The 27,196-nt window shown below is 42.1% G+C and overlaps 2 protein-coding genes across 3 annotated transcripts; both read right to left on the bottom strand.

Annotated features, from left to right (window-relative positions):
- Nucleotides 1–1,818: 1,818 nt before the first annotated feature.
- Nucleotides 1,819–8,467, bottom strand: OOSP2 (oocyte secreted protein 2). Its single transcript, XM_084762584.1, has 4 exons — nucleotides 8,321–8,467; nucleotides 5,999–6,180; nucleotides 4,281–4,384; nucleotides 1,819–2,238 (listed from the first exon to the last, which is right to left on the bottom strand). Exons 1-4 carry the CDS (start codon nucleotides 8,382–8,384, stop codon nucleotides 2,091–2,093), a joined length of 498 nt encoding a protein of 165 aa, XP_084618710.1. The 5' UTR covers nucleotides 8,385–8,467; the 3' UTR covers nucleotides 1,819–2,090.
- A 7,625-nt stretch (nucleotides 8,468–16,092) lies between these two features.
- On the bottom strand, nucleotides 16,093–25,880 carry OOSP4B (oocyte secreted protein family member 4B). Of its 2 annotated transcripts, none has more exons than XM_084771809.1 (5): nucleotides 25,810–25,880; nucleotides 22,341–22,522; nucleotides 21,164–21,261; nucleotides 17,293–17,398; nucleotides 16,093–16,431 (listed from the first exon to the last, which is right to left on the bottom strand). In XM_084771809.1, the coding sequence occupies exons 1-4, from the start codon at nucleotides 25,829–25,831 to the stop codon at nucleotides 17,323–17,325; spliced, it is 378 nt and encodes a 125-aa protein (XP_084627935.1). In that variant the 5' UTR covers nucleotides 25,832–25,880; the 3' UTR covers nucleotides 16,093–16,431; nucleotides 17,293–17,322. The 2 variants fall into 2 exon arrangements, with proteins under 2 accessions (XP_084627935.1, XP_084627934.1); XM_084771808.1 differs by having other exon boundaries at nucleotides 25,756–25,879.
- Nucleotides 25,881–27,196: the final 1,316 nt, after the last annotated feature.

Raw genomic sequence — 27,196 nt, 5'->3', positions numbered from 1 at the left:
CCTGAGCCCAGAGCCAAGTGCAGGGACAGCAGAGAGTAGACCTACAGAGAAGCCACAAGGAGTTTGCGGAAAGGGTGGTGGTAAAAAGGCACACACGTCCCACCTCGACTCCTGCTGCATCACCACCACTCATGTACTGTTTTAACAAAAGCTATTGCAGATGGAGTATCACAAAAGGAGAGAGAGAGAGAGAGAGAGAGAGAGAGAGAGAGAGAGAGAGAGAGAGAGAGAGAGAGAGACTGGAACATATATTAGGGAAAGAAGGAAGAAACATAAGTGGAACAAAATTGACCTAAGATTTTTCTTTTTTTTTTTTTTTTACTTTTTTTTCTCCTTTATTAATTTATTCTTGTTACATCTCAATGGTTATCCCATCCCTTGTATCCTCCCATTCTTCCCTCCCTCCTCTTTTCCTCTTATTCCCCTCCCCTATGACTGTTCCTGAGGGGGATTACCTCCCCCTGTATATGCTCATAGGGTATCAAGTCTCTTCTTGGTAACCTGCTGTCCTTCCTCTGAGTGCCACCAGGTCTCCCCCTCCAGGGGACATGGTCAAAGGTGAGGCACCAGAGATTTTTCTTTTAATTTAGAGCTGAAAGGTCATAAAGGGAACTTGAGGTTTCAGTTGTCTTATTTGTAAATTGAAAACTGGAGCACCTATTTCAACAAGCAGTTCAACATTCAAAGTACAGAATGCATTTAAAGCTCTTAAGTCACACAGAGTGATATTTTATAGATCAAAAAAGGCACCTTCATATGCTTTCAACCAGCACATATTTCTCTAATAGAAAAACTACAGCCATGATAATAGAGGGGGTTAAATAGTTGGTAAAATGAAGAGGGAAACTGGATTTTTTTTTCCTGGCTCATCCTTAAGTGTCCATGTGCCTTTAAGACACATTGCTTCCCCACCTGAGTCTAACCAACTGGACTGAGAGATCAAACATCAGGATGTTTTACAGTCATCTTCCTGAAGCCCAGCTGCTCCAGCACTGTTCATCTTATACCCAAAGAATGCTGAAGAAAGTTGTACTGCCCCATCGATTAGTCGGCTTTTCTGTTGCCATGATAAACTGCTCGAGAAACATACTTGAAGGAAGATATATTTTGTCTCAGAGTTTCACAGACATTAACCCATACTCACATGCTGTTGTGCTCATGGGCTTACGCTTGAGGCCAGACTCTTGTTGAGAGGAAAAAGGCAGAAGTATTTGATGATAATTAATCCTCCAGTGGACCACCCCCATGGGACAAGCCATGCCTGCCCAACTCAGTCAATTGTTTCTGACACAGAGGAAAGAGTACAGAAGGACAGAAGATATCTGACATCAGACTTCAATAGTGAGAGTATTTACTTAAATCCAAACTGTGAGTTGAATTTCTTTCTAGATTAGTTATCTTGAGTATGTTGTCACCTTAAATTACTCTTAAAATGCATTTTTTTAATTAGGACACTAAACAAATTAAAGTATCTGAAAACAAGAGAATGTTTATCTTTCCTGGGAGTTAGCATGTTAAAATTTTAACTAGGCCCAAAATTTCTATTCTGACACATTAATGCACCTATCCCTGTTTGTTATTCTTACTGAAAACACTTAGAACATATTTATATTAGATCAAAACATGTGGGCTGGGAGGATGGAGAAGCAGTTAAAGGTACCTACCACCTCTCCTGACACTTGAGTTCCATCCCTGGGATTCACATGGTTGAAGAAGAGAATCAATCAATTGCCACAAGTTGTTTTCTGCCCTCTACACATGCATTATGGTACACACACACACACACACACAACAACAACAACAACAACAACAACAACAATTCAAAAAATAAACTTTAAATGTTCAAAATTGCCATTAAGGACATAGTCTTGAATCTGGGTTCAAAACAGAAAACAAAGTCTACAAAACAGAAAACAAAATCTAAATGGATAATATGAATTATCTAATATGTAATGTCTAATTAACCAGCGATAGCATGCGGACAATATCAGAGCCTCTATTTAATTGGTGGATAGAAATGAGCTCTAGAAGGAGGAAACCATGCCAGCATTGTTTTCATATTGAAAATAGGCTTTGTATCACAATGAAATTCATGATCCCCTATTTGGGGAGGAAGCAGGATGGTGAGACATTAATAACCCCAACTCCTCTGGAGTAGCTTCAAAGTCAGTCATAAAGGGACTCTCATCCACTCTGAGGTCCTCATCAGGAGACACTGGCACAAGCCACACTGACTTCCTAAAGAAAAAGGGAACAGAGGAAATCAAGATTAGAGTTCTTGGTGCCAGGTCTTATCAAGTCAAAACGTGGAGTCAAATCATTCTTTTTGTTGTTGTTGTTGTTTGTTTGTTTTGTTTTTCTAGACAGTATTTCTCTGTGTAACAGTCCTGCCTATCCTGGACTCAACTTTTGTGAGGCTGGCCTCAAACTCACAGCAATCCACCTGCCTCTACCTCCTGAGCTACCCAATGCTGGGCCACCACGTCCAGCCTCAATTCATTCTTATCCATACTAAACATGATCATTTTCAACATGATGATTTGGGACTCCGAGACAAAAGAATCATTGCAAGTTCAAATTCAGCCTGGTCTACATAGTGCATTTCTGGTCAGTAGGCGATTTGCATTTTTTAATGTGAGTGAACTGATGATGTATGTTTGTCTATAACCTCAAAGTCTATGCAACAAAACGGATCATGGATGGTTGGTTGTCTGACTAGAGATCTTTATTTTTTTTTAATTTAGATTTATTTATTTTATGTGTATGAATGTTTTGCTGACAAGTATGTATGTACACCATGCTCATGACTTGGTGCCTGAGGAAGTCAGACAAGAACTTCAGATCCACTGGAACTGATGACATGGATGCCTGTGAGCCACATGTGGATGCTAGAATTGAACCCAGGTCATTGGCAAAAGCAGCAAATGCTCTTAGTTGCTGAACCATCTCTCCAGACCACTGTCATCATTTTTTTTCCTAAAGGAGGTAGGACAAAAACAAGAAAGTAATTATTGTTGACAGAGGAATGCCCACTCATCTCTGTTGATCTGGGAACTTCTGAAGAAGTTCTAACAATGAGGCAACAGGTCAGAACTCTACATTTACAACCAGCATTTAGTGGTATATGGAAAGAATGTACATATTTATGAATGGATGCACATGCATTTAGATTATTTAATCAAATTTGGCTTTTATTTGGGTTCTGGTACACCCACGATTGTCACTAAATCCTTCAATCTAGTTTACCTTAGGAAAATAGTTATCTTGAACATTTATATAGCAAGATAAGTGCATTTTCTGCCACTGAAATCCACACTTAAATGGTAAAGATGGTAAATTTTATCTTTTGTGTATTTTATCAAAGTGAAACAAAAAGAACCACACATATGATTTGCCATATTAAAAGATATTGTACATTTGCTCTGGGCTCTAAATAATTTTTTGATATCAAGTATTTTTATATATTAGGCAAGCTGACAAGTTGTTTTACGGTTTCTACATTGGCCTCCTAAGGGTTATAACATTCAGTGTAAACATTTCTGTGACATGGTGAGTAGTGCGTCGGGACCCTATTGCATCTCATCTCAAAGCTCCCCCCATGGGGCACTTTCTAGATCCCAGTCTAGTTCCATAAAATTGCAAACAAGTGCATTTAATCATACAGGTGAACAAGCCCTTCTTCATTCTCCACCAGTTCATATTAAAATGGTATATTGCTTTTCCACTCACATGTAGCCTCCTAACATGAAATAAAGTTTATCAAGAGAAGTATAGAAAATATCTCTCTTTTATGGTAAAAAGAGAAAGCTGTATAAAAGAGATAAAAGCACATAACTACTTTTAATAGTTATATTTTACTATAAAAGAATTAACAGCAAAATACATTGATGCCATGGGCCAATGAGATGGCTCAGCAGGTAAGGTGCATGCCAGCAAGTCTTATGACATGAGTTCAATTCCCAGATCTCACAGATTAAAAAGTAAATTTAAGACAAACTAAACTTCAGATTCTCAAATTAACGTACGGGTGTTTCTCAAATGCATAATTCTTGTATGTATTAAAGATGATGAAGTATTTGATTATCTTGATTTGTAGCTATAAACTACAAAACTGTAAACTAATCTCGGTCCACTAGGTTTAGGGTTTGTTTGGTTTATTCTCATAGGCAAGTCAGTCTCTGCTTCTCTAAGAGCAGCTCAAAGTTTGGTTTATTCTCATAGGCAAGTCAGTCTCTGCTTCTCTAAGAGCAGCTCAAAGCAGACAGATCTGCAGGACTCACCGAGATGCAAAACACTGCAAAGGGACCATCTGGGATTCACAATCAACATTTCTTGGAGTAAAGTGCATCTCAGTTTCAAAAGAGATTGTTTCCTCTGAGATGATCTAGGAAATAACACCGTTTAGGAGAAAAGTATCCAAGCAAAAAAAAAAAAAAAAAAAAAAAAAAAAAAGGAGACACTCACAGATGTAAACACAGAACAGACAGCACCAATATCTCAAAAGGTGCCTACTGTCATTCTCAGGTAGACGTAAAGGGCCAGCCACTTAATAATGGAACAGAGAAAGAAAACTGTAAGACTGAACTGAAAGTGCCCTCAGACCGAGCATCCTAAGGCTGTTGCTTAACAGCCTGTAATAGAATATAAAGAAAAGGTTTCAATAGTTGTTTCTGTCAGCTTCTCTCTCTCTCTCTCTCTCTCTCTCTCTCTCTCTCTCTCTCTCTCTCGTGTGTGGTGTGTGTGTGTGGTGTATTTGTACATGGCCTGCATGTCCTGTGCACATGCAGAGGCCATAGCATAATGTAGGCATCTTCCTTTATCATGCCCCAACATATTGCCTCGAGACACCGCCTCTCACTACACTAGAAGCTCATCGTTTGAGCTAGGCTTGCTGGTCAGGAAGCCCTCAGCATCCACCCACCTCTGCTCCCCAGTGCTAGAATTACAGGTCTAATCAGCATGCCTGCCTGTTTACATGGTTTGTAGGCTTTCAAACTCAAGATCTGATATTTGCAGAGAAAGCACTCTTACCCACAGAACCATCTCTCCAGCCCTCAGCAGATTTTTTTTGAATAACACAATTTAGAGTCAAATAACAGGAAATGGTTTAAAGCACTGGCTTTGGAGGGAAATCAGTCTTTCTTGCTTGTGCTACCTCACCAGCCCATTAACCACTCCTGGACCATTGTGCAAATACCACCTGAAACTCCAGGTGCCTAATTTTCCAAATGCAATGCCTTATCATAGGGGAAAAGATAATCAGCGAATGGCCCCAAATATTAGTATAGTATAAATATAAATATAAATATAAAAATCTATAGTAAAACAATGTCCCAGAATGAAAGTATAGTTTTAGATTCATCTCTAGCTGAATAACTAACATATATTTAATTCCAAATCACTCCCCTGTAGACACACATCCTAATGAATCTTGAGTAGCTGACCCAATTAGATTGAATACTGAATTGAAAATTGACTATAGGATACATTGCCAGGATTGATGACCTGGCATATTAGAAGCATTGAATAAAATTTAGAAACATTTGGCAAGCATCTGGAAGATGACTAGGTGAGTAAAAGTGCTTGAAGCTCTTGCAGAGTACCCAGATTTGGTTCCAAGTACCCATACCAGGAGGCTCACAATTGTCTGTAACTCCAGAGGATCAGATGTCCTCTTTTGACCTTCATAGACACCTGGATACACGTGCACATATTCATGCACAAATACAGATAAACAAAAGTAAAGTATAGCTTAAAAACTGCTTGCCAAGCTTTGTGAAATAGACTAGAATCTTTTAAAAGTATTTAAAATCATTGCCCACATCAGTGAGTCTGCAGTCTACAAGATTCAGGGCATGAACTTGACCCAGTAATCAGGACGAGGTACATGTGGGAATCTGGCTGCTATACTCATTCAACTTGATTAAATGACCATAATGCTAACAGTAAGCAAATAAATATGTCAAAACTATACTTTTACAGACAGCCTCATTCTCACCTTTGCCTTGATGCCACATTGAAAAACAGGATATATAAACTCATACTGATATGTGTGTATTCGGGTTGCAGGGCAACCTTCTCCCAGAGCTAATTCATCAGCAAAAATATATGGATTGGTTCTGTTCTGGGAAGCCGAACTAACAGAGACCATCATCCAGTCCAGAGAACAACGTGTTGACACTGCAGGAAGATACATATGAGAAAACGTCAGGACTGTATTACCTTCTGGAAAGAGCTAACTTTCTGTCTAACAGAAACATGGCTCTGAAAAGGTCCTATAAAGGACTTTGAGATTATCATTATTTTCAAAAATACATCTGTTTAATTGCTCTCGCATACATAAATGCCTGATACTTCACAGATGAAAAACATCAACATACAAAGATAACAAAATGAAATCACCTATTTTTTCCCTTCCAAAGAACTGAAATTCCACAAAGGATGCTAGATTCAGGAATATGTGAAAGTGATGACGTATCCCTACAACCTTTGGAAGGAGACAACGAGAAAATATGGTCAACAGCAACTCAAAACGGCCTCAACTGTGAGAGAAAGGAGTCTCTCTCTCTCTCTCTCTCTCTCTCTCTCTCTCTCTCTCTCTCTCTCTCTCTCTCTCTCTCTCTCTCTCCCTCTCTCTCAAGAGAGAAAACTCCCCCTTCCTCCCAGCTTGGAAAAGCTGAAAAGGCTTTGTTGTAAAACCAACCCTTAGCCTCTACATTGGCATTTTCAGGAAGCCAACAACTAACACTGCTTTTAATGGATGCATAGGGAGGAGCTTCCAATAGTGCAATTTCCCATAATAGAAAATATATGTGGTCAATAAGTGTGTGGCCACAGAGGCCTTCAAAATCAATAGGACCTGTGGGTTCTTGGCCTTTAGAGATAAGCTATCGTTAAGAAAAAAAAGATGAGTTTGGGGAAATTCAAGATTTGAGAAGGCAGGTGTTCTACATTGATGCATCTTTGTGTGTTTGAAAGATTGTGATACTATGCCCTGGATAGGAGTATTCAGGAAGAGCTTTCTTAAAATTATATATTATATATTAATAAAACTGTATTCAAAAGAGTAAGTGGATTTGGACATACTGAAGGTCCATGATTTTAAGCTCTACTATTGCTGCCCACCCCCACTTCTCAGTTAGTCTGATGCTGTATAGTGGTCCCTCCAACATCTGAGAAATTACTGAGGACCACACATAGCTGGTGGATATATTAACTGAAGCAATTCTCCCTCGCTCCCAAACAGTAACTAGAACCAGGGCACATATACCTAATCCGTTCCATCGGAGGGAGCCGGCATCTGTGAGCTATCTCATCTCTGCACGTGCTGTCAATTCAGCAATTGACTCCTACACTAGTCTAGCTGTACCAGCCTAAAGAGAGAGGATATCAGAGACTGTATCTGATCCTCGCTCCTACCAGGTTTCCAGGCCAGACAAGAAACCTATGCATCAGTCCTAAAAACAAACCCCGCTTCCAACAGAGGGCAATAGACAAGCCAAGTTTGTAAATATTAATAATAACACAGGAATTCTTCCCTAGAAAGGCTAGCACTTCGGCAGATCCTAAGGCTAGGAAATATCTTGATTCCAGTGAAAATGGAGAGAGAAAAAAAGATATCAAAATGAACTTGTAAACAGGCAGGCTTGATTTATCTGGATCCTCACGGCTTCCTAGGACCATCAGCAATATGAGGTAGGTGACTGGCAGAGCAGTGCTTTTGCATGCATGTTTCTGTAGCCCAGGCTAGGCTGGAAATCGCTATGTAGCCAAAGATGTCTTTGAACACCAGCTTCACCTTCTCAAGTACTAGAATTAGATAGACTTGGGTCATCAGAACCAGCCAGGCAATGCTTTTGAAAGAACGACAAGCAATATCATCATCAAGAGGAAATATAAAGACTCTGGACACAGTTTCAGAGACGTGACACAACTAACTTCCATGCTATCAAGTACAGATACTTAGTAGTAGGTTTGAAAAGGCAGACTGAGACACAGAGCCATGGAATATTTCTGTGAGTGGGATGCACAATAGAGAAAATACCAAAACATAGGAAAGGAGGCTATCTGAGAATTTAGACATTAGGCAGAAAGAGGGGGAGGGGGAATGTAGAGCCACAAGTCTACTTGACCTGAAAGGATTTGTCCTCCATAAAATTTATAACAACATCACAGATCTGGAGGGCGGGGAAGATCTACATGAAAACCAGCCACTGCACACTACCCTTTCTAGGGAGCATTCTCCAAAAGGGCCTGCCTGGGAGGCAAGGATTACACACTGCAGTTTCCAGGAAGCATCTATCTCCAAATGCTCATTTACCGTCAATATGCCAGGCACAAGCGCAAACCAAGGCAGCAAGGAGAGCCAAGACCTCTAAAGCCATAGAGACCTTCCCGGGGGCCCGACCTCCAGCTCAGCACCACCCAGGAAGCAAAGGGAAAGCCGTGCCTGGCTTAAGTGATTTTGTATGGCAGCCTAGGCTCAGCTGACCTCATTTTCCTTCTTGTGTAGATAGCCTGTGGGGGTGAGGGGCTCTGTCGACGACGAAGACGTGCTAACTACTGAAACCTCAGGTTCTCCTGACTCTTTACCTCGAGAAGCTCCAAGAGGCATACGGGGGTGGGGGTGGGGGGCATTGATCGTGCTGCAGGTCCCACACCCGTTAGCCCAAATTAGACTCAGTGGGGTATAATAAAGAGACGACAGAAAGTTGAGGGGGAATCGGGGTAGTGGTAGACCTGAGAAAAGTTAGGGGGAAGAGTCAGGAGTACATATTATCAAAACGCACTGTAGAGTATGTGGAATTAATTAAGATATATTTTTAAATGTGTCGACTGACAACTTTTTGCAGATGGACTGTTAAAATCACCTAGACAGCCCCAATTACAATATTGACAGTAATTACTATGGTGTTGGAAATAATTTTTATTGCATAATTTTCACGTGTCATACGCTTTGAGCTGATGCATGAATGCTCTAAATCACATACATGTGAAATCAAAATACAATTATTTCCTAACTGACATGATTGGGTGGCCAATTCTCAGAACAAATTTTTCTTAAAAACCACGATAAAAGGATTAATTGGGAATCTAAATGGCAAGTAAAAAGGAAACCTAGAGAAAAACATACTTTCCTTAGTATAAGGAAACCCCACAGGTCCCCACCCTACTGATTCTTCCTAGTCAGTGTTTCGGTTACTTCAATCATTCTAAGCATTGTTATTTTACCAGAAGAACATATTTCATATGGATGCATCACACACAACTGTACACATATTCCACTACGAAGCTGGACATGTGTGTTTACTTCATAATCTAAATGTGGCAGTCATGACAGGATCATGACAGTGTGGGGTTTTTTTGTTGTGTTTTTGTTTGTTTGTTTGTTTTTTTGTTTTGCTTTAGAAACTAAAATATTACCTCATTTTTCCCTTTCTCTTTGCTCCCTTCAATCCCTCCCATGTGTCCCATCCAAGTTCTCTCTCAAACTCACAGCCTCTGCCACCTTTTTCTTTAATTGTTGTTAAACATAAATGTGTGTGTACATATTTATAAATAAAATATAAATCGACATATTCCTAAGTATGCAGACAGAACCTGCTCGGTCTCTATGATGTTACTTGTGTGGATATGATTTGGGGGCCGAGCACTTACTTGCAATCGGATAACCACCTGGGAACTCCTCCCTGAGACTTTCTCTTGCTCTCAGCTTCCCTTGTTTGCCTGTAGTTCTCTTTGTAACCGTGGCTATTACAGAAAGCCACAACCAACCAAAATGCAGAAAAGAAATACATCTACAACACCGCTCCTGCACCTGAGAGTCAGGGAATAGCGCTGAAGAGCGGTCAAACGAATTACAAGAAGCGGAGGCCCAGAAATGTCAGAGAGCCGCATGCCCTGAACAAGGACATCAACAGATATGATAACATGGAAAAAGAAAAGCTCCCGGGCCCCAAGCCTAGACAGAAAGCTACAGGAAGCTAAGGAACACTGACTGTACTTTTAAGTAATGTTGGAAGTCAGTACCTAACAATTCATGAGATGAGGAGTCTGCATTGAATACCTGTGATGACATACTTACATGAATTATATTTTCAAGGTTTTAATCTGTTTCAAAGGGCAGTGTCAATTCCCTATATGTTTTGGTTCTACATCTGAAGAAACAACCTGTATGCAAATATTTGAAAAAGCATATATCTGTACTGACATCCTCAGACCCCCGCCATTATCTTAACACAGTGTGATGCTCCCTCCCTGTAGCATTGGTACTCTACCTAGTACCAGAGGCAATCTGAAGACTATTGAAAGTTTGTAGAAGTAACATAATTTATACACAAAAAGCGAATTATGAAATATAAAGAGGACCTACATATCTGGAGATGTGTGTCTGGAGAGTCCTGGAGCAGATCCCCCAGAAACGCTGGCCAGCCGTACAAGCAGAAGGCTTCTCTGAGTGTTACTAAAAGAACTTCCATTTCTAGCATCACACGAGCAGATGAGCAACAAGATCCCCAAGTCTGTATTCCACACCACCCTCTTCATCATGAAAGCTTAGACGGGGGCTGGAGAGATAGCCTAGCTGTTTAGAGCACTGGCTCCTCTTCCAGATGACCTGAGTTTGATTCCCATCACCCACATGGCAGATAACAACTGTCTGAAACTCCAGTCCCAGGGAATCAGACATCCCTTCTGACCTCTGTGGGGACTACAGGCACATGGTGCACCAACATAAATGTAGACAACACACTGTACACATAACAATAAATAATTTTTTTAAATTAAAGCTTGAATAGGCCAATCACCAACTACCAGGGCAAGACAGAATAAGCAATATGCTACTTTTCTTTCATTTTTTCCTTCTAAACATTTCCCCGATATTACTAACATTTCTGCTGTGATCTAACATCTGTTTGGGCTACATTTACCTTTTAAACATTTAAGGTGATTCCAAAAGACTTCTACTATGTAATAGCTTAACCTCTAGACTTACTGGCAATCGTCTCCAGTCTACCCATGTAAGTTTTAGAAAGTTAAATAAGCTAATACTAAGTTAAAATTTCAGCATTGATGGGAGAGATGCTGTCCACGCCCCACCCCTAACTAAGGAACTATTGGCAGGTAATAGATGCTGGGAAATGAAGAATCATTCTTTTTGAGGGTGGGGCCACAGGTAGCTTCCCTGTGCTCATATGGGCAGCACTAACTAGCCTTAGTGAGTTATCAAAAAATCGGGGTGGGGTGGAAAGATAGCTCTGTGGTTAAGAGCACTGACTGCTCTTCAAGAGGACCTGGGTTCAATTCCCAACACCCATGCAGCAGCTCACAACCATATGTAACTCCACTTACAGGGGATCTGAGAGCCATCTCTGGTCCACTCACCAGACACACGTGTGGTACTCAGACATACATTCATGCAAAGCACTTACACATGAAGAATAAATTTAATTTTTTTTTATTTTAAAAAGACATGAAGCTGGGAGAGGGCATGTTGGGCGTGACATGGGAGAAGTTGAAGAGAAGGAAATGGGGGTACACACATCTCATTGTATTCATGCCTGGAATCCTCAAGAATAAAACATTTAAGTATGGCACATGTCTGTACAAAGAAAACAAAAATACTGTGTTAATTGTGCTGAATACTAAGACATAAGAAGAGTAAACAGTCTGTTTCACATTATCAGTATGCACAAACACAGTTGTGTCTGTATGTGTGTACGTGTATATATGTATATAAGCCAGATGACCATTTTCCTCAAACTTAAGCTCAGTTGGTTGTAAAGTTTTAGGAATGGCCCAAGGACTATACACAAAGCCCAGGAATAAACAAAACCCATTCTTGTGTGGTAGTACATCCTCTGGGTATATTCCAAGGAGTGGAATAGCTGGGTCTTGAGGAAGCCCTATTCCCATTTTTCTGAGAAAGCACCAGATAGCTTTCCAAAGTGGTTGTACTAGTTTGCATTCCCACCAGCAATGCAGGAGTGTTCCTCTTTCTCCACACCCTCGCCAGCATGAGGTGTCAGTTGAGTTATTGCTCTTAGCCATTCTGATGGGTGTAAGATGGAATCTCAGTGTCGTTTTGATTTGCATTTCTCTGATGACTAAGGAGGTCGAGCATTTCTTTAAGTGTTTCTCAGCCATTTGATATTCCTCTGTTGAGAATTCTCTGTTTAGCTCTGCGCCCCATTTCTCTATTGGGTTATTTGGTTTGGTGGTGTTTAATTTCTTAAGTTCTTTATATATTTTGGATATTAGACCTTTGTCAGATGAAGAGTCGGTGATGATCTTTTCCCAGTCTGTAGGCTGTCGCTTTGTTCTCTTGACAGTGTCACCAGCCTTACAGAAGCTTCTCAGCCCATAGCTGCCTTATTCATAATAGCCAGAACTTGGAAACAACCTACGTGTCCCTCAACAGAAGAATGGATAAAGAAACTGTGGTACATTTACACTATGGAATACTACTCAGCTATTAAAAACAAGGAATTTCCAAAATTTGTGGACAAATGGATTGAACTAGAAATTGTCATAATGAGTGAGTTCACACAGAAGCAAAAAGAGCTAAATGGTATATACTCACTTATATCGAGACACTAGCCCAAGGTGTACGTCCCCATGAAAAACTGTACCTACCAGAATAATGGGTAAGAGGGGAGGACATCCTATTGAAACTTTAGGTGTGAGAAGCCTGGGAGAAAGAGGAAATGGAAGGATCCAGTGGGTCCTGGAAAACTACAGGCGAGTCTGGGCCCTGGGGTCCTCCGCAAACTGTGGCAACAGCCAAGGAAAAAATAGGCAGTAAAAACCTTGAACCCCTACCCGGACTAGCCGATGGACATTCTCCACTGTTGAGTGGAGAAGAAGATCTAACTCTCACACAAACTCTGGTGCCCCATATTTGATCATGTCCCTTGGATGGAGATGCCTGGTGGCACTCAGAGGAAAGATAATAGGTCACCAAGGAGAGACTTGATACCGTATGAGCATATTCAGGGGGAGGAGATCCCCCTCAGACACAGACATAGGGGAGGGGAGTAGGGGGGGGAAGTGGGAGGAAGGGAGGGATGGGAGGATACATGGGATGGGCTAACAACTGAGATGTAATATGTATAAATTAATAAAAATGTATTAAAAAAAAAAAAAACAAAACCCATTCTTCACATTCTAGTTTTAATTGCTGTTAGTGATGAAATCTGATTATAACTACAAAGAAAACTGAAGAGAGAAAGCAGATGTAAAATGTTTAAGTCTTATTTAATCATTGTTTGGGTTTTTTGAAACCAGGACTCGTGTATCCCAAGCCGGCCTTGAGCGTATGGTGTATCTGTGGCTGACCCTGAGCTCCTGGCTCTCCTGTTTCCACCTCCCAGGTGCTGGGATTGCAGGTGTGCACCACCATGCCTGCTTTGTTTAGGCAAATAAAGTAGATATGTGGCCTTGAAAGTCTGGAGCGGGGGCAGGGAGTCACACACTAAAACTGAATGCTATATTTTTCATGTTGCTGCATGTACAGATGTGTGCCCACACCACTGCCTGTAGAGTGCCTCTGGACAGCATCTCACACTGACTGAGGCCATCTTTGTATTCTTCATTTATGCCTTCTTGCTGTAAAGAGAGAAAGCTGGTTTCACTTAAGGCCTGAGGCAGTAAAAGGTACTTATTTTATACTGTTAGACCTCAAGTGCAACCTTCTGAATGCTGTGAATGGCCAAAGAAAAATTATGCAGAAGGCACTGAGGCTGCACGGAGACCAATGCACAAAGATGCTCTCAGTGGCGAGCTCTGAACATTGTACACATGTTGACTTCTACTCAATAACCTAATGGCTTTACACAAGAAACTGTACAAAATGTGTATTTTATGGTACAGGCTGGGAGGTAGAGCCTAAGCTGGAAATGCAACTTAAGCCTCAACCCCAGAATACAGAGAGAGGCTTCAACCAGGATGGATGTCCTGAAGACTGCAGTCACTGAGGAAGGGTGGTGTGTTAATGAAGTGGGGAAATTCTTATGTCTTTCCATGGGAAAGAATCAATTGTGTCTGGCACTGACTGCTGTTGACACTGAGACTCGGTTTCTGGATTTGCCAACAGGAAACTCATGAATTGTCCTAATTAAGGTTTGACTGAAGAGAGTTTAATATATGGGAGCCCATGCAAGAACGCTGTGAACTTGGGACAGTGCAGATTGCAGAATCTTCCTCCCGTGGGGTACTATGGGGGAAAACCCTGCATGGACTACAATGAGTGGATGCCCATAAGCACGAGGGCATGAAGGCAATGCCCTGGCATGAGCACATCATCTCTGTGGGAGGATGAAAGGCCTGGAGGAATATCTGTGGCTCTTTTCACATGACAAGATGGTAAGACATAATATCCACCATATCCACCCCCATTGTACTTGCATTTTGCTTAAGCAGTCTGCAAATGTCATCTCATGTTTTCCTTGCTTTAATAATAAAAATGAGAAGTGCTTAGTTTGTACCACTCGAGCTCAAATGCTTGGAGTCCCTTGGTTACCGCTCCCAGGCCTTTTGGCATTTCCTCTGATCTGTGGAGATTTACGCTTGCTGGCTGTGATGGGTTGACATGGTAGAATAGAAAAACATCCATATAGGGCTATTTCACATCAGCATAGGTAACTGCCTACACTTAGAAAATAAAACTACTACAGTTTAATAGAGAAAATACACCAATAATATATCCTGAGTTGCAGCATACTAAATGGTGTTTATTTCCATTAAAAGCAAGCACCAATAAAGCACCTGTATTTGAAACAAAGACACCATTCAGTTTCAAATGACATAAAGTCAAGTTTATCAAAATACCATAAAGAACTTAACAAGTATAATAAATATTTTAAAAAAATAACTAAGCACTTGCCAGGCGTGCTAGCCTGTGCCATCAATGCCGGCACTCAACAGACAGAGGAAGGAGGGCCTCTGTGAGTTCCAAACCCAGGCTAGTCTTCAGAGGGAATTCCAAGACAGCCAGAATTACATGGTGAGACCCGGTCCCAAAGAAAAAAAAAGTGAGCATTCACATGTACTGATTTGGGTTTACTGACTACGGTGGTTTGCATGAGAATGACCTCCCGTAGCCTCTTGTCTGAATGCTTGGTCCCCAGTTGGTGGAACTGTTTGGGAAGGATTGGGAGGTGTGGCCTTGTTGGAAGAGGCGTGTCCCTGGGACGTGAGCTTTGAGGTTGCAGAGGTCCACCCCATTCCCGTTATCTTTCTGTTTCGTGCTTGTGGGTCAGATGTAAGCTCTCAGGTACTACTCAGTGTCATGCCCGCCTACCTGCTGCCATGCTCCCCTCCATGAAGGTCATGGGTGCACAACTACACCCTACATCCATGACCCTCATCCCTCCCGAAAAAAAAAAATTAAATGCTTTCTTTCATAAGTTGCTCTGGCCATGGTATTTCTACACAGAAATAGAAAAGTAACTTGAATTCCGTTTTCAGTTATCCCCAAGCCTGCATGGAACCTGTAGAGGGCATCCCACTGGCAGTTACTTAGACCCATTTGCTGTGTCAGAGGATTCTGGGGCATCCCTCTGGCAGTTACTTAGACCCATTTGCTGTGTCAGAGGATTCTGGGGCATCCCTCTGGCAGTTACTTAGACCCATTTGCTGTGTCGGAGGATTCTGGGGCATCCCACTGGCAGTTACTTAGACCCATTTGCTGTGTCGGAGGATTCTGGGGCATCCCACTGGCAGTTACTTAGACCCATTTGCTGTGTCGGAGGATTCTGGGGCATCCCACTGGCAGTTACTTAGACCCATTTGCTGTGTCGGAGGATTCTGGGGCATCCCACTGGCAGTTACTTAGACCCATTTGCTGTGTTGGAGGATTCTGGGGCAAGTCCGGGCTGAACTCTGAGGCTAACAGCCAGTGTGGCTTCTTTTCAATTTATCAGTTGTACTCATTTTCACGTGACTTGGGCCAGTTAGAATGAGTTTGACCCAGCACTCTTAACGTGTACTCAAAAGCATAAAATTTCACGGTAAGGCTATACTAGGTCATTTAAGCTCACACGTGGGGCAGAACGCGCCTTTCAAGCCCAAATCCAAGCTGAGATAATCATACTCTTTGAGTGTTTCATACTTTAATGTGGGGGAAGAAGGCATCGTGCAGCACCCTCATTTACAAGCCAGCTCTCGTCCAGTAACAGCTACATTAGAAATTGGTCCTTCAAACTTGGTGACGAGTGCCCTTAGAGTTAACGCCATAAAACATCTAAACCTGACATTACAGAGCTATAGGGTCCCAAATCCCGGAAGGCATTTAAACAGGTTAACAAATGAAACTGCTGGTCTTGAAACAGACAAAACAACACTGTGGCTGAAACCAAAACCACTTGCTTCTGTACCTCAGGGAACAATGGGGTATCTTGACTCGGGGATATTAAGTTTCACAGGCATTTGGTCCTGCGGGTTAAAAGGAAAGCAGTTAAGATCACTTGCATAGACAGCTTACCCAACACCTTCTCCAGAACCCTCAGTGGGAAGAATCAAATCTCTGCCCTTAAATATCATCCATGACATTACCCAAGGGTACCAAATATGCAAATATTTAAGTGGGTCATTTAAAGTTGTTGTCACCTGAATTTTCCCTAAATCAATGTTTTCTGAGGACATGGGCATCACGTATTTATGTCATCTACTCCTACTTAACAAGACTGTCATATTTCTAAAACAAAGCTCATGTGCTTATGAAATGCCACCATCAAAGCCATGGTCTATGTACAAGTTTTGTGCCACACTTTTAAAGTAAACTCAGGAAGAAGAAGAAAAAAAAACTCTGCTAAGATACTTATTGGCAACTATTTCCTGGGAGGAGGGAATCACTGAAAAGTAACAAATTCTTCAAAATGTTTAAACTTGGCTGATCTATTTCTTTTATTCCCAATTCATATATGCATATTCTGAAATGCTTTTCTGTAGATGTTAAGAAATCAGAGACCTAGTGCTGGTTGTCTATGAAAGCTATTTTCTGTGTCACAGGCCCTATTGGCAACAATTCACTGCTTGTGATAAAAATATAAGGAACCTGACAGGGTGCAAACTATTCATGTTTATGTAAATTTAAGCAAAGTACTGTCTGTGACTGAAACCAGTGGCCAAGCCTACATCTGTTATAAAATGCAAGCATGCTGAACACACAGAATTCAAGTAGGGATTTACACAGTTCCTTCAGTGATATTTTAATTAACAAATTATCATTAACCATGAAATGACAAATCCCTCTTGCCTTATGAGCACTGGTAAAATTAGGTTCACACAGTTTACCTTTCAAGGAAACTGATGGTTATTGTCCTATTATTTGAGTGCCGTACCAAAGGAATTCACATTATACCCATTTATTCTAAAAGGATCCACTGAGGATAATTTAGGCCTAAAAGGAAAGAAAAAAAATATTTATTTCTGAGATTATGTTAGCTCATAGCAGAGAAAGCTTTCCCTTCCAGCCTCCCTTTGTTTACTTTGCATACTTGTAAACTTTGTATCCTTTGCAGGAAAGTGTCCAGGCCCCTGCTGAGGAACGCCAGCAGCCAGGCCCAGCCTCTTCAAGTTTTGCATCTGGGCTCCCCCTACATTTTTCCCTGGGTACCCCCTTTTCAGCTCCCCTGGTGCCACACCCTGTGGTCCCTGAAAGAGGTGCTCGGATCTTCAGGCCGTGCTGCTGGCCTCTCTACACCTCCTGACAGCATCACCTCAGGAGCAACTGAGGTTAAATTTCCAGGGCCCTAGGGCCTGAGCTCAGACACCTGGAGAAACCGAGATGCTGAAGCTACAGAGAAAAAGGCAGCACCTGGGGCCTCAGTAACGGCTGCTGCTGACAGGGAACTCTGGAGGGAGCTAGTCTGTGAGCTCTGGTGGAGTCTGTTTGCCGCAACAGTGTATAAACTAGCCATTCCTCTGAGGCAGGGAGCTTTACATGGTCTGATACTGCCAGCCAGGGACCAGAACTAGAAATCTGACCCCTTAGTGTAAATTCAGTTTAGTTAAGGAAAGTTGTTGAGTTTAGAGTTCAAGGCTGTGTAAACCCCTTAGGGCACGAGTTAATAGGCCCCTCCCCCACGCCTGTCAAACTGCACATTCCAGCCTTGTCTTATGTTATCACCAGCCACTCAGTGGGACCCCTCCCAGATTTATTCTAATTTTAGATGAAAAGACTGAACAAAAACCCACCGATCCCTAAGCTTTCCTCAGTCTCAGGATTTGAAATCCCACCAATCCTTACTCCAGAAATCTTTGCCCTAGAAAGCTCTGCCCCCCAAACAAACAAACTCTTATATAAAGGCTGTGTTTGTCCAGTTCTCTGTTGTCTTCACCTGGGAGCAGAGGCAGCCACTCCTGGACTTGTCCCTCCAATAAATCTCTTTTAAGAGATTTGCTGCCTCGTGTGGCTCTCCCATCAGAAGGAGCCAAGAAGCCCAGAAGGGAAGAAGCAAAGGAGTGGCGCTCAGGCTCTTAAGTTCATCAGGAGTTGGGGTAACGCTCCCCTGGGAGCTGCAACATCTCTGCTAAGTAGGCCTTCTCTTAGAGCCATGTGATTCCTGAGCTCCTGTGTCTCAGGATACCCTTGGGACACTGTCCCACCCCAGAGCTGTGTGGTTCCCGGGCTCTATGCCATCAGGATGCCCTTCCCTTGGGACACTGCCCCACCTCAGAGCTGGGATACCTTCCCAGGCCTTGGAGTAGTGGGTTTCCTGGACAACTGATCAGAAAGGACAACAGTTAGTGTACGACTTCAAAAATATGATTGGAGAGAAAAGGAAGTTATCTTAATGAATATGAATAGAGTTTATAATAGAATCTTAAGTCAATACTTATCCAAATGATATTGATCCAGAATTGACTCTAGAATCCAAGAGTAAGGGTTTCAAACATTATTGGACACAACAAATATTTTATCTAGAACTAAAAGGCTATGATGGTGGGGGTGGGGATGGAGGGGGGGAAGAGTTGACATTGAAAATAGACTTCCACCCGTATAGAAAATAAGGTTACCACCAAAGTCAGCTCGCTAGGAAGGAGAGCTGTCTGATTAAAGTATTTAAAAAAGAAGTGACATCCCACCAACCCAACCCACCAAATTCTACTTTAAGAGTTACAGCATCTTTTCCATGTTGCTTCTTCTCTGCATATGAATGGAAGACAGCCTTTTTCTACACTCCATTGCCTGTAACTGCTCTGCAACTGAAGTTTACAAGCAAGAGCTAACCCTGGATTAATCATATGAGAGAGAAACAAAATACAGGACATATGCAGCAGCTGTTACTGCAGCCGCTGGGGCCGAGAGGAGGCTGGGAAAACAGTTCTCAGGCTAAAGGGACTGAGCACATTTCTGACACTGTTCCAGGAAATATGTCATACTTGCTTGAAAATGTTTTGCATGACTACAGAAGCATGCCTGTTCCTCCTTGGAAAGCCAGACACCCGCCTCCAGCCTGAGCAGGGGGAGGCTGAAGTTTCAGGCTTCGTTTATAGAAGACCAGAAAGAACAGATTGCCAATGATTTCAGAAACCGTGATAGAACCTAGCACCTGGGAGCCAGCCGAATCCTGGCTTTGATGTGCTTAAGGTTTCCATCTGTTGGGCTGTGCAATGCCTACAACTTCACTGAAAGGAACGCTTACAGGACATGCTCTTCAGAATTAAAATCATATGTGGTGATTGAAGGCTGGCTGTCGCCACAGTAGCTGGAGCATCAGAAACGCTCAAATGTGCTATAGTCCTACAAACCATGTCTTCAAATCACCTGGTGTTTGTCTTCATCTCTAGGATTATCATACAGCTTAAAGTCATCTGTCACCAAAAACATATGGGACTGGGGGCTAGAGAAATGGCCCATCAGTTAAGGCCATATACTGCACTTGCAAAGAGGCCACGTTTGAGTCCCAGCACCCACACTGGATGGCTCACAACTACCTATAACTCCAGCTCTAAGGAGTCCGACACTTCCAGCTGCACAAGCACCTGTACACAAAGTGTGGGTACATTCACTGAGACATACATGTATATGCATAATTAGAATAAATATGTTATAAAATACAAGACTGCGAAGGAATGCCATTTAAAGTTCAGAGGCATATCAAGAGGACCTTAAATGTTTGAGATGAAACATTGGCTACCATCCATCTAAATCATGTGTAGTCTCATAAGCAGTACTAAATAGAACATCCTATGACAAAGGCCATATCCTAAATCTTCATTGTAAACAGACAGACATGCTGCTACTGAGCACCTGGGGTTTAAGGGTTTTTTTTTTTTAACTAAAGAACAGAATTTTAGTTTTGTGTAATGATAAATGCTACATGTGACACTCCAGGTTACTGTGTTGGACAGGATGGTACAGAGGTAACTTAAAGCTTGAAGGGCACAGAACTTTCCCAGTCTGACCTTTTCCACACATCGGGAAACATGAGGTTATGGTGACAGTCTGTGGGGGAAACATTGTGAGTGACTGAAAGTGGCGTTGCTAAGTCACACGGTAGCCAAAGAGTAGTGTAGACATCGTGATACAGACACAAAGAGCAAGGACAGCAGTGGAACTGGAATGAGAATTTGGAACACAGAACTGATTCGATAAATACTTATAATCGTGTATTTACAGATTTGACTGTATGTAAAACTCCTGCAAATAAATACTGTGTTCCCAATTAATTGTATGCACATAACAACACTTACAGGGATATACACTCGTGCTCTCAGTTTGAGATGATAGGGATCCATGTGTATAATAAGTTTAAAAATGGGCCAGTGAGATGGCTCAGTGAGTAGTGCTTGCCACCGAACCGGACCACCTGAGTTTAACTAGGAAAGGGACTCTTACAAGTTGTCCCCTGACCTCTACATACATGTTGTAGTATAAGTACACCCCCATACACACACGTACACACACATGTGAACACATGCACACACAGTGTAATTTTTAACTTTTTTAAAAATGATAAGAATCTAGGTGATATGGGGTTTCCCTATAAAGTCCTATCAGTTTTTCACACTTGCAATTTTTTTCTAACAGCCAGATGCTTTAGCAACCATAGCTGTGCCAGATGCATCCACTGTGGCATGTTAGTAGATATACCTGTCCCCAAAACATCTACCCATCAACATATAAATGTAGGAATGCTAATTGTCTACCCATACTTACCTCTTCACAAAGCAAACCACCTGGAATTTATGGGTAAGATCCAACACCGGTCTATATCTGACCTCAGATAAGATGAAAACATCATTTCCCTGGAATGTCTGAAATGATTAGACATGAGATTGTTTGTGAGTTTTAGTAACATGAATACATTATGTCACTTCTAGAAAAATATGAACGTTTAATTTTACAGAAATGAAAGATGAAAAACATTTTATTCTCCTTTTTTTTTTGTATGTGTCTTTAACTTCCTTTGCCTCTGCCTCCACAACCAAACAGGAAAATAAAAGACAGCATTGGAAGCCTTTTCATCTTTGTTATCTACATATTATTCTGTATACTATATTGTTTATTATTCACATGTATAATGTATTAATATGTGTGCATTACTTACATGGCTGTACAGCGTCCTTGGAGGTCAGAAAAGGGCCAGACAGTGCCAGACCCTCTCTGACTGAAGTTACAGACAGCTGTGAGCCACTATGTGAATGCTGCGAATCAAACCTTTGTCCTCTGGGAGATTCTTAACCACTGAGCCATCTCTCAAGCCCCAGACTCTGAACACTTTAAGGTATGTTTTTCTCTTTCCAAATTAGGTCCCCATTTCTATTTACACTGTCCAAAATTCACAAATGTGACAGGACATGGGGTGAGTAAGTTGAGAAGATGCTAAGCCAAAGCTGGCAATGCAGAGAGAAAAGCAAGCATGGGGGAGGATGCTTCTTTCTTTCTCTCCCTAAGAACGACAGCTAGCCTGCCCATGAGTGGTTTATTTTCTAAGGTAGATGTGTCTGTCATCGAGTTACCAGTCACAGCTCCTTGAGCTGGAGAAAAAGAGAAATGGACAATTCTTCTTCCTGTTTTGACCTGGCCATAAGGACTGTATTGTAATAACTTTGTTAACAAGCAAAGGGTAAACTTTATCATCATATGCGTAAGGACCAGACCCTCTTCCAGAAACAATCATGTGAGTTAGAATTGTTCTGAAAGTTTTTAATTAAAAAAAAAAAAATCCTGGTGCTGACAAGAAGGTTCAGTGGATAGGAGACTTGCCTAGCACAGCAAAGCCACAGATTCAGAGCCCACAGGATCAAGGGGGAAAGGGCAGAAAGGAAGGGATTATGAGACTGTGTGTCCACAAAATATTCAGAGTAAAAGAAAAAATCACCGAACCACTTACAAGTTTACTGATCTCACAGGAAGCAACAGGGTAAGAAAACTCGTAGTTGAAGCTCAGCACCCTGGTTGCAGAGCAGTTGTCCCCCAGGCGTATGTCATCAGCTCTCACTTCCGTGTCATTATCAAACGGTTTCTTTTTCATTCTCACCACCAGCCAGTCATCAGAACACATTGAAGTCACCGCTAAAAATAAGTGAGTAGATGAGTAAATGAATAAAGTACCACTTATTTAGCAAGGGTGGGAAATATATATCTGCTGGAAAAAATAAATAAATAAATAAATAGCCCAAATTGCCTTATGAAGAACTTGATGGACACGGGTGGCCCCACAGTTCTGACTTTAGAGTTGAGATTTTTTTTGAAGCCAGACTGAAACCCACACAATAATCCTTTGCTTGTTAACAAAGTTATTACAATACAGTCCTTATGGCCAGGTCAAACCAGGAAGAAGAATTGTCCATTTCTCTTTTTCTCCAGCCCAAGGAGCTGTGACTGGTAACTTGATGACAGACACATCTACCTTAGGAAATAAACCACTCGTGGGCAGGCTAGCTGTCATTCTTAGGGAGAGGGAAAAAAAGCATCCTTCCCCACGCTTGCTTTTCTCTCTGCATTGCGTAGAGTTCTATTGTCTATGAAGCAGCTGCAGGGTCAGCACACTGTAGCCCTTCTACTGAGTGCAAAGAGATCCTGGGTAAGAAAGGTAATCTGTTCTTTTCTGGGATGAAAATGGCACACCTAACACATTAAGTCTCAAAGCCCATCAGGTCTGGCACTAGCACAGTCAGATCAAAGCCCAGAGAGATGCCCGACTGCTCAGCTCGAGCACTGCTGGAAACTACACGGTTTCTCCCCTGCCCACTGAAGGGCCACATTTTAGAGTGAAGAATAGAAATTAGAACACCAGGAGTAAATTATTTGCTGCTCACACAGGTCATCTACTTTCTTTTAGCGATATTAGTGATTTACTCAGGGCCTTGCTAGTCAAAGTCAGGCCTGTGGATGGATAACGTCAGCATCACCTGGGCGTTTCTGCCCTGTTTAATCACCTTACACACACATTCAGAACACCCTGAGATCTCCCACACTTTAATTTTAGTACATCTAATGCAAGGGGTACCAAGAGCTTCAAGATGACCAAGGACTATATCAAAAGTAGTTGAAAAGTTAGGTAGAAAAAAAAAGAGATGAAGGCAGCCATTGTACACAGCTGTTCATTTAATTTTCATAATGTTGGTCTTTTCTAGAGCAAGGATTGCAACCTTTGTGTGTACCACGCATGAAAGATTGGGGAGGGAGGGGAGGGAATCATAATTACCAAAGTAAAATAGACCAGTGATACCATCGGAGCAGGAAATAAGTTTTCAACCTATTTAATTCACATGTCTTTAGTGCTAATCTAATATGACTCAAAAATATTTAGTTCCCAACCACCCCACACTATTTCCATCTTGAGGAATGGTGTAGGAAAAGGACCTTTTGGCACAAGAACTTTACAAGAACAATCAAGCAGACTCATGTACACCCAGCCAGACTGGGACCAACAACTCTATCCTGCCCAGAGATACCAAGTGTGGTCATGAGAAAAAGTAGTCATGGGTGCATCAGGTTTGTTACAGAGAACTTGTTGGTACTTGTCACTCACCCTGAGACACACAAAGAGTAGTAAATGACTGCCTTAAGACATCAGAAACCAAGGCAGTGTGAAACATCCCTGTGGTTCAAGCTAGTTTCTAACAAGAGTTTTGAAAAAGAATTTTAAAAGGAGATTTGAAAAACTTGTGCTTCAAAGCACTTCAAAGCAGAAGCAAAAAAAAAAAAACCGTCTAGGGTAATCATTCTCAACCTGTGGGTCGTGACCCCTTTGGTTGAACAACCCTTTCATGGTGGTCCCCTAAGACCACCAGAAAACACGGACCTATGCGTTATAATTCATAACAGGAGCAAAATCACAGTTATGAAGTAGCAACAAAAACAATTTTATGGATGGAGGTCACTACACCATAAGGAACTGTATGAAAGAGCTGCACCATTAGGAAGGTTGAGAACCGCTGCTCTGGGGCCTGGTTGCTTGCTGGCTGTGGATGCTTAGGGGTGGCCTTGTTATTGGCTGTACGTAGTGGAATGGTTGGTAAAGCCCGTGACCAGCCTTTAGACGTGCTAGTCACAGCCCAGCTAACACAACGAAAACTGCCAAGCTGCCCAGACGGCAAAACCTCCCCATCTGAGAGCTAGAGCGCCAAGTAAAGGTGGAAGGGCTTCAGCGCCCTGCAGGTACAGGGAAAAATAAAAAAGCCATAGGCAAAGAAACTCTCTCACGGCCATGAGACACAGCTAATGGGCTTCAGGCTAACGCGAACCGAGACACTCATCTCCTGCACAGGAATACCAAGACTTGGATGTTCTCAGGTCACTGTTTCTCTCCTCTTCTTTTACTGTTACTTTTTTTTTTTTTAATGAGGAAAGGGACACTCACATATCTATCGCCTTTACACATGGAGGTCGGAAGACAGCCTGCAAGAGTCCGCTCTTTCCTTCCACCATGTGGATCGCACAGAGACTGAACACAGGCCGTCAGGGTTAGTAACAAGCGCTTCAACCTACTGAGCCATCTTACCAGCCCAACCGGCATCTTATTTTAAAGTATATTCTAAATCCCAAGTACCAGTTCACTCATGGAAAATCTCAGATGCATGATTTCAGGTAAGTAGCTGAAGTGCACCCACTTAAGTTACGAGAGCTGGCGTTTATCTGTTTCCAGAGCCTTGGTGGTTAAAAGAAGCAATTATGACTCAACTGCAATTTCCTTTCTTTGGATCATGCTCCTTTCACAAGTTCATACACACAGGCACATCCCTCTTGCTGATGAAGCCCTTTTTTTGGCTTCCTCAAATTATATAAGCCCAAGTTATAAAGGAAACTGTTGAAACGGAGATAAAGAGTTGAGAGGACTATTGCATGTTTTGGGCCAGCATCTGGGCTAGTGAATGCCAGGCCACTACTAGCTCCATTCCCAATATCCTGACTCCATTAAAGAAAAAATTGTGGGAGGTAGAGGCAGATGGTTGACCATAAAGTCGGGGGGGCAGGGACAACCAGAGTCCTCGCCTCTGAAGCATAGGGGAACGGACTATTGGAAAGCTGACCTCTGGCCTCTAAGGCCGGCACATACAAAATAAACTTGAAAAATAAGTGACCCTTTCAAAAGAGGCAGATAACGATATAAACTGAACCTAAAGACCCGCCAAGTTGTTCATAATAAAACAAAAGGCCTTAAGCACAGCCTCAACACACTAGCTTCCTTTAAACCAAACTTAATTCGAAACTCCAGCCCTCATTGTTTTACAATCAGCAAGGGAAGGGGAAAGTGTCTCCTTAAATCAACGTCTCCTTCCAAAGATACTTCCTATTTATACCTGGCCCAAGTCCAGAAACAGTCCAAAACAACAGACAAAGGAGGAAGAACCCGCCTGGCACTGCTGCAAACTTCATTGTGTGGAACTCCAAAGCACAGCAGCTCGGGATAACCAACCAACAGGAGACAGGCCAGGCCATGGGCGTCCTTCAGAATTTATAAACCTCTGGCTACACTCAGCTGTCTGCAGTTACCCCCAGTTAGATAGGGGCGGGGACTCTTCACAGCCTGCATTCTTCATTGCCTCACCTGTTAGACTGCAAAATGCCAGGTTCTACTTGTGAGCTACAGGATCAATCATGAATTCATCTCACCAAGATTGCTAGGTGGTACACACACACACACACACACACACACACACACACACACACATACACACACACACACACACTCAATTTGACAGGCATTTATCTGAGCACACACTTAGCCTATTCCACTAATCTTTATTTTTAAAATGACCTTAGTATTGGAAATTACAGTACAAATAGAAATAATAAAATCTGCCCAGAACCTCTCTGTACATACTGTCCTCCAGAGATCCACATCATTCTTGTTACTTACATCCTAAGGAACGAGAACCGACAAGTATCCGCCAGGTGACGTTTCTAATTGGCTTTCTCTCATTCACACGTTGAGCTTTAATTTTAAATTCCCTAAACTACTAAGAAGGCTGAGCACCTTGCCATCACGTAGTCGCCTGTGGAACCATGGTCATTGACTGTTTGGATGCTCACTCCTGAGATGGTCTCCCTGGTTTTCTAGTTAGTTGTCTGTACTTTACAGACTTTTATATCACCTAAACATATTTCTGGTTTATACACATTGTAGATTTTTTTTTTAATTTGTCACATTTGCTTATTAGATTTTGGAAGAGCCATGAGCCATGATGTGTGTGTGTGTGTGTGTGTGTGTGTGTGTGTGTGTGTCTGTCTGTCTGTCTGTCTGTCTGTCTGTCTGTCTGTCTACCTGTATGTGGAGATCAGAAGACAACTGTGGAAGCTGAGTTTCTTCTACCATGTGGGTCCCATGGACTGAACTCAGATCATCCAGCTTGGTAAATGCCCTTACCTGCTAGGCTATCCCTGACCCATATTGTAAATATCTTCTACCACTTTTGTAGATGTGACAGTAAATATATGGCAGTTTGGCTGGACCATAGGGTGCCCAACTGTTTGAGTAAATGCTATTCTGTGTGTGTCTTGGAGGTTCCTTCTCTGTAAGACTAACATTAAATGAGTAAGGCATGTGTCCCCACTTCTCCCTTTCCTGCCTAACTCCCAGCTGTGACATTGTGTTTCTCCTTTGAACATGGCCTGAAACCTGCAATGTGCACTGTTTCCTGGTTCTCAGACCTTGGACTTGGGCTAGAACATTGCTGTCACCTCTGCTGATTGCCACATCACATGAACCAACCAGGGACAATTGGCTGAGGTGCATATTTA

The sequence above is a fragment of the Acomys minous genome (genome assembly GCF_964271855.1).
Source record: "Acomys minous genome assembly, chromosome: 2".
Classification (NCBI taxonomy): Eukaryota; Metazoa; Chordata; class Mammalia; order Rodentia; family Muridae; genus Acomys; species Acomys minous.
This window is presented reverse-complemented; position numbering and strand designations above follow the sequence as displayed.

Excerpts from the sequence above, each read along its gene's own strand:
- OOSP2 (XM_084762584.1), bottom strand. The coding sequence starts at position 8,384 with ATGGCTTTAGAGGTCTTGGCTCTCCTTGCTGCCTTGGTTTGCGCTTGT. Across the intron at positions 4,385-5,998 it reads AATGTGGCATCAAGGCAAAG|ATCATCTCAGAGGAAACAAT; the intron begins GTGAGAATGAGG and ends GTTATTTCCTAG. Across the intron at positions 2,239-4,280 it reads TTGCAGTGTTTTGCATCTCG|GAAGTCAGTGTGGCTTGTGC; the intron begins GTGAGTCCTGCA and ends CTTTTTCTTTAG.
- OOSP4B (XM_084771808.1), bottom strand. The coding sequence starts at position 25,831 with ATGAAGTTTGCAGCAGTGCCAGGCGGGTTCTTCCTCCTTTGTCTGTTG. Across the intron at positions 22,523-25,755 it reads TGTTTCTGGACTTGGGCCAG|CGGTGACTTCAATGTGTTCT; the intron begins GTATAAATAGGA and ends ACTTATTTTTAG. Across the intron at positions 21,262-22,340 it reads CCTGTGAGATCAGTAAACTT|ACATTCCAGGGAAATGATGT; the intron begins GTAAGTGGTTCG and ends TAATCATTTCAG.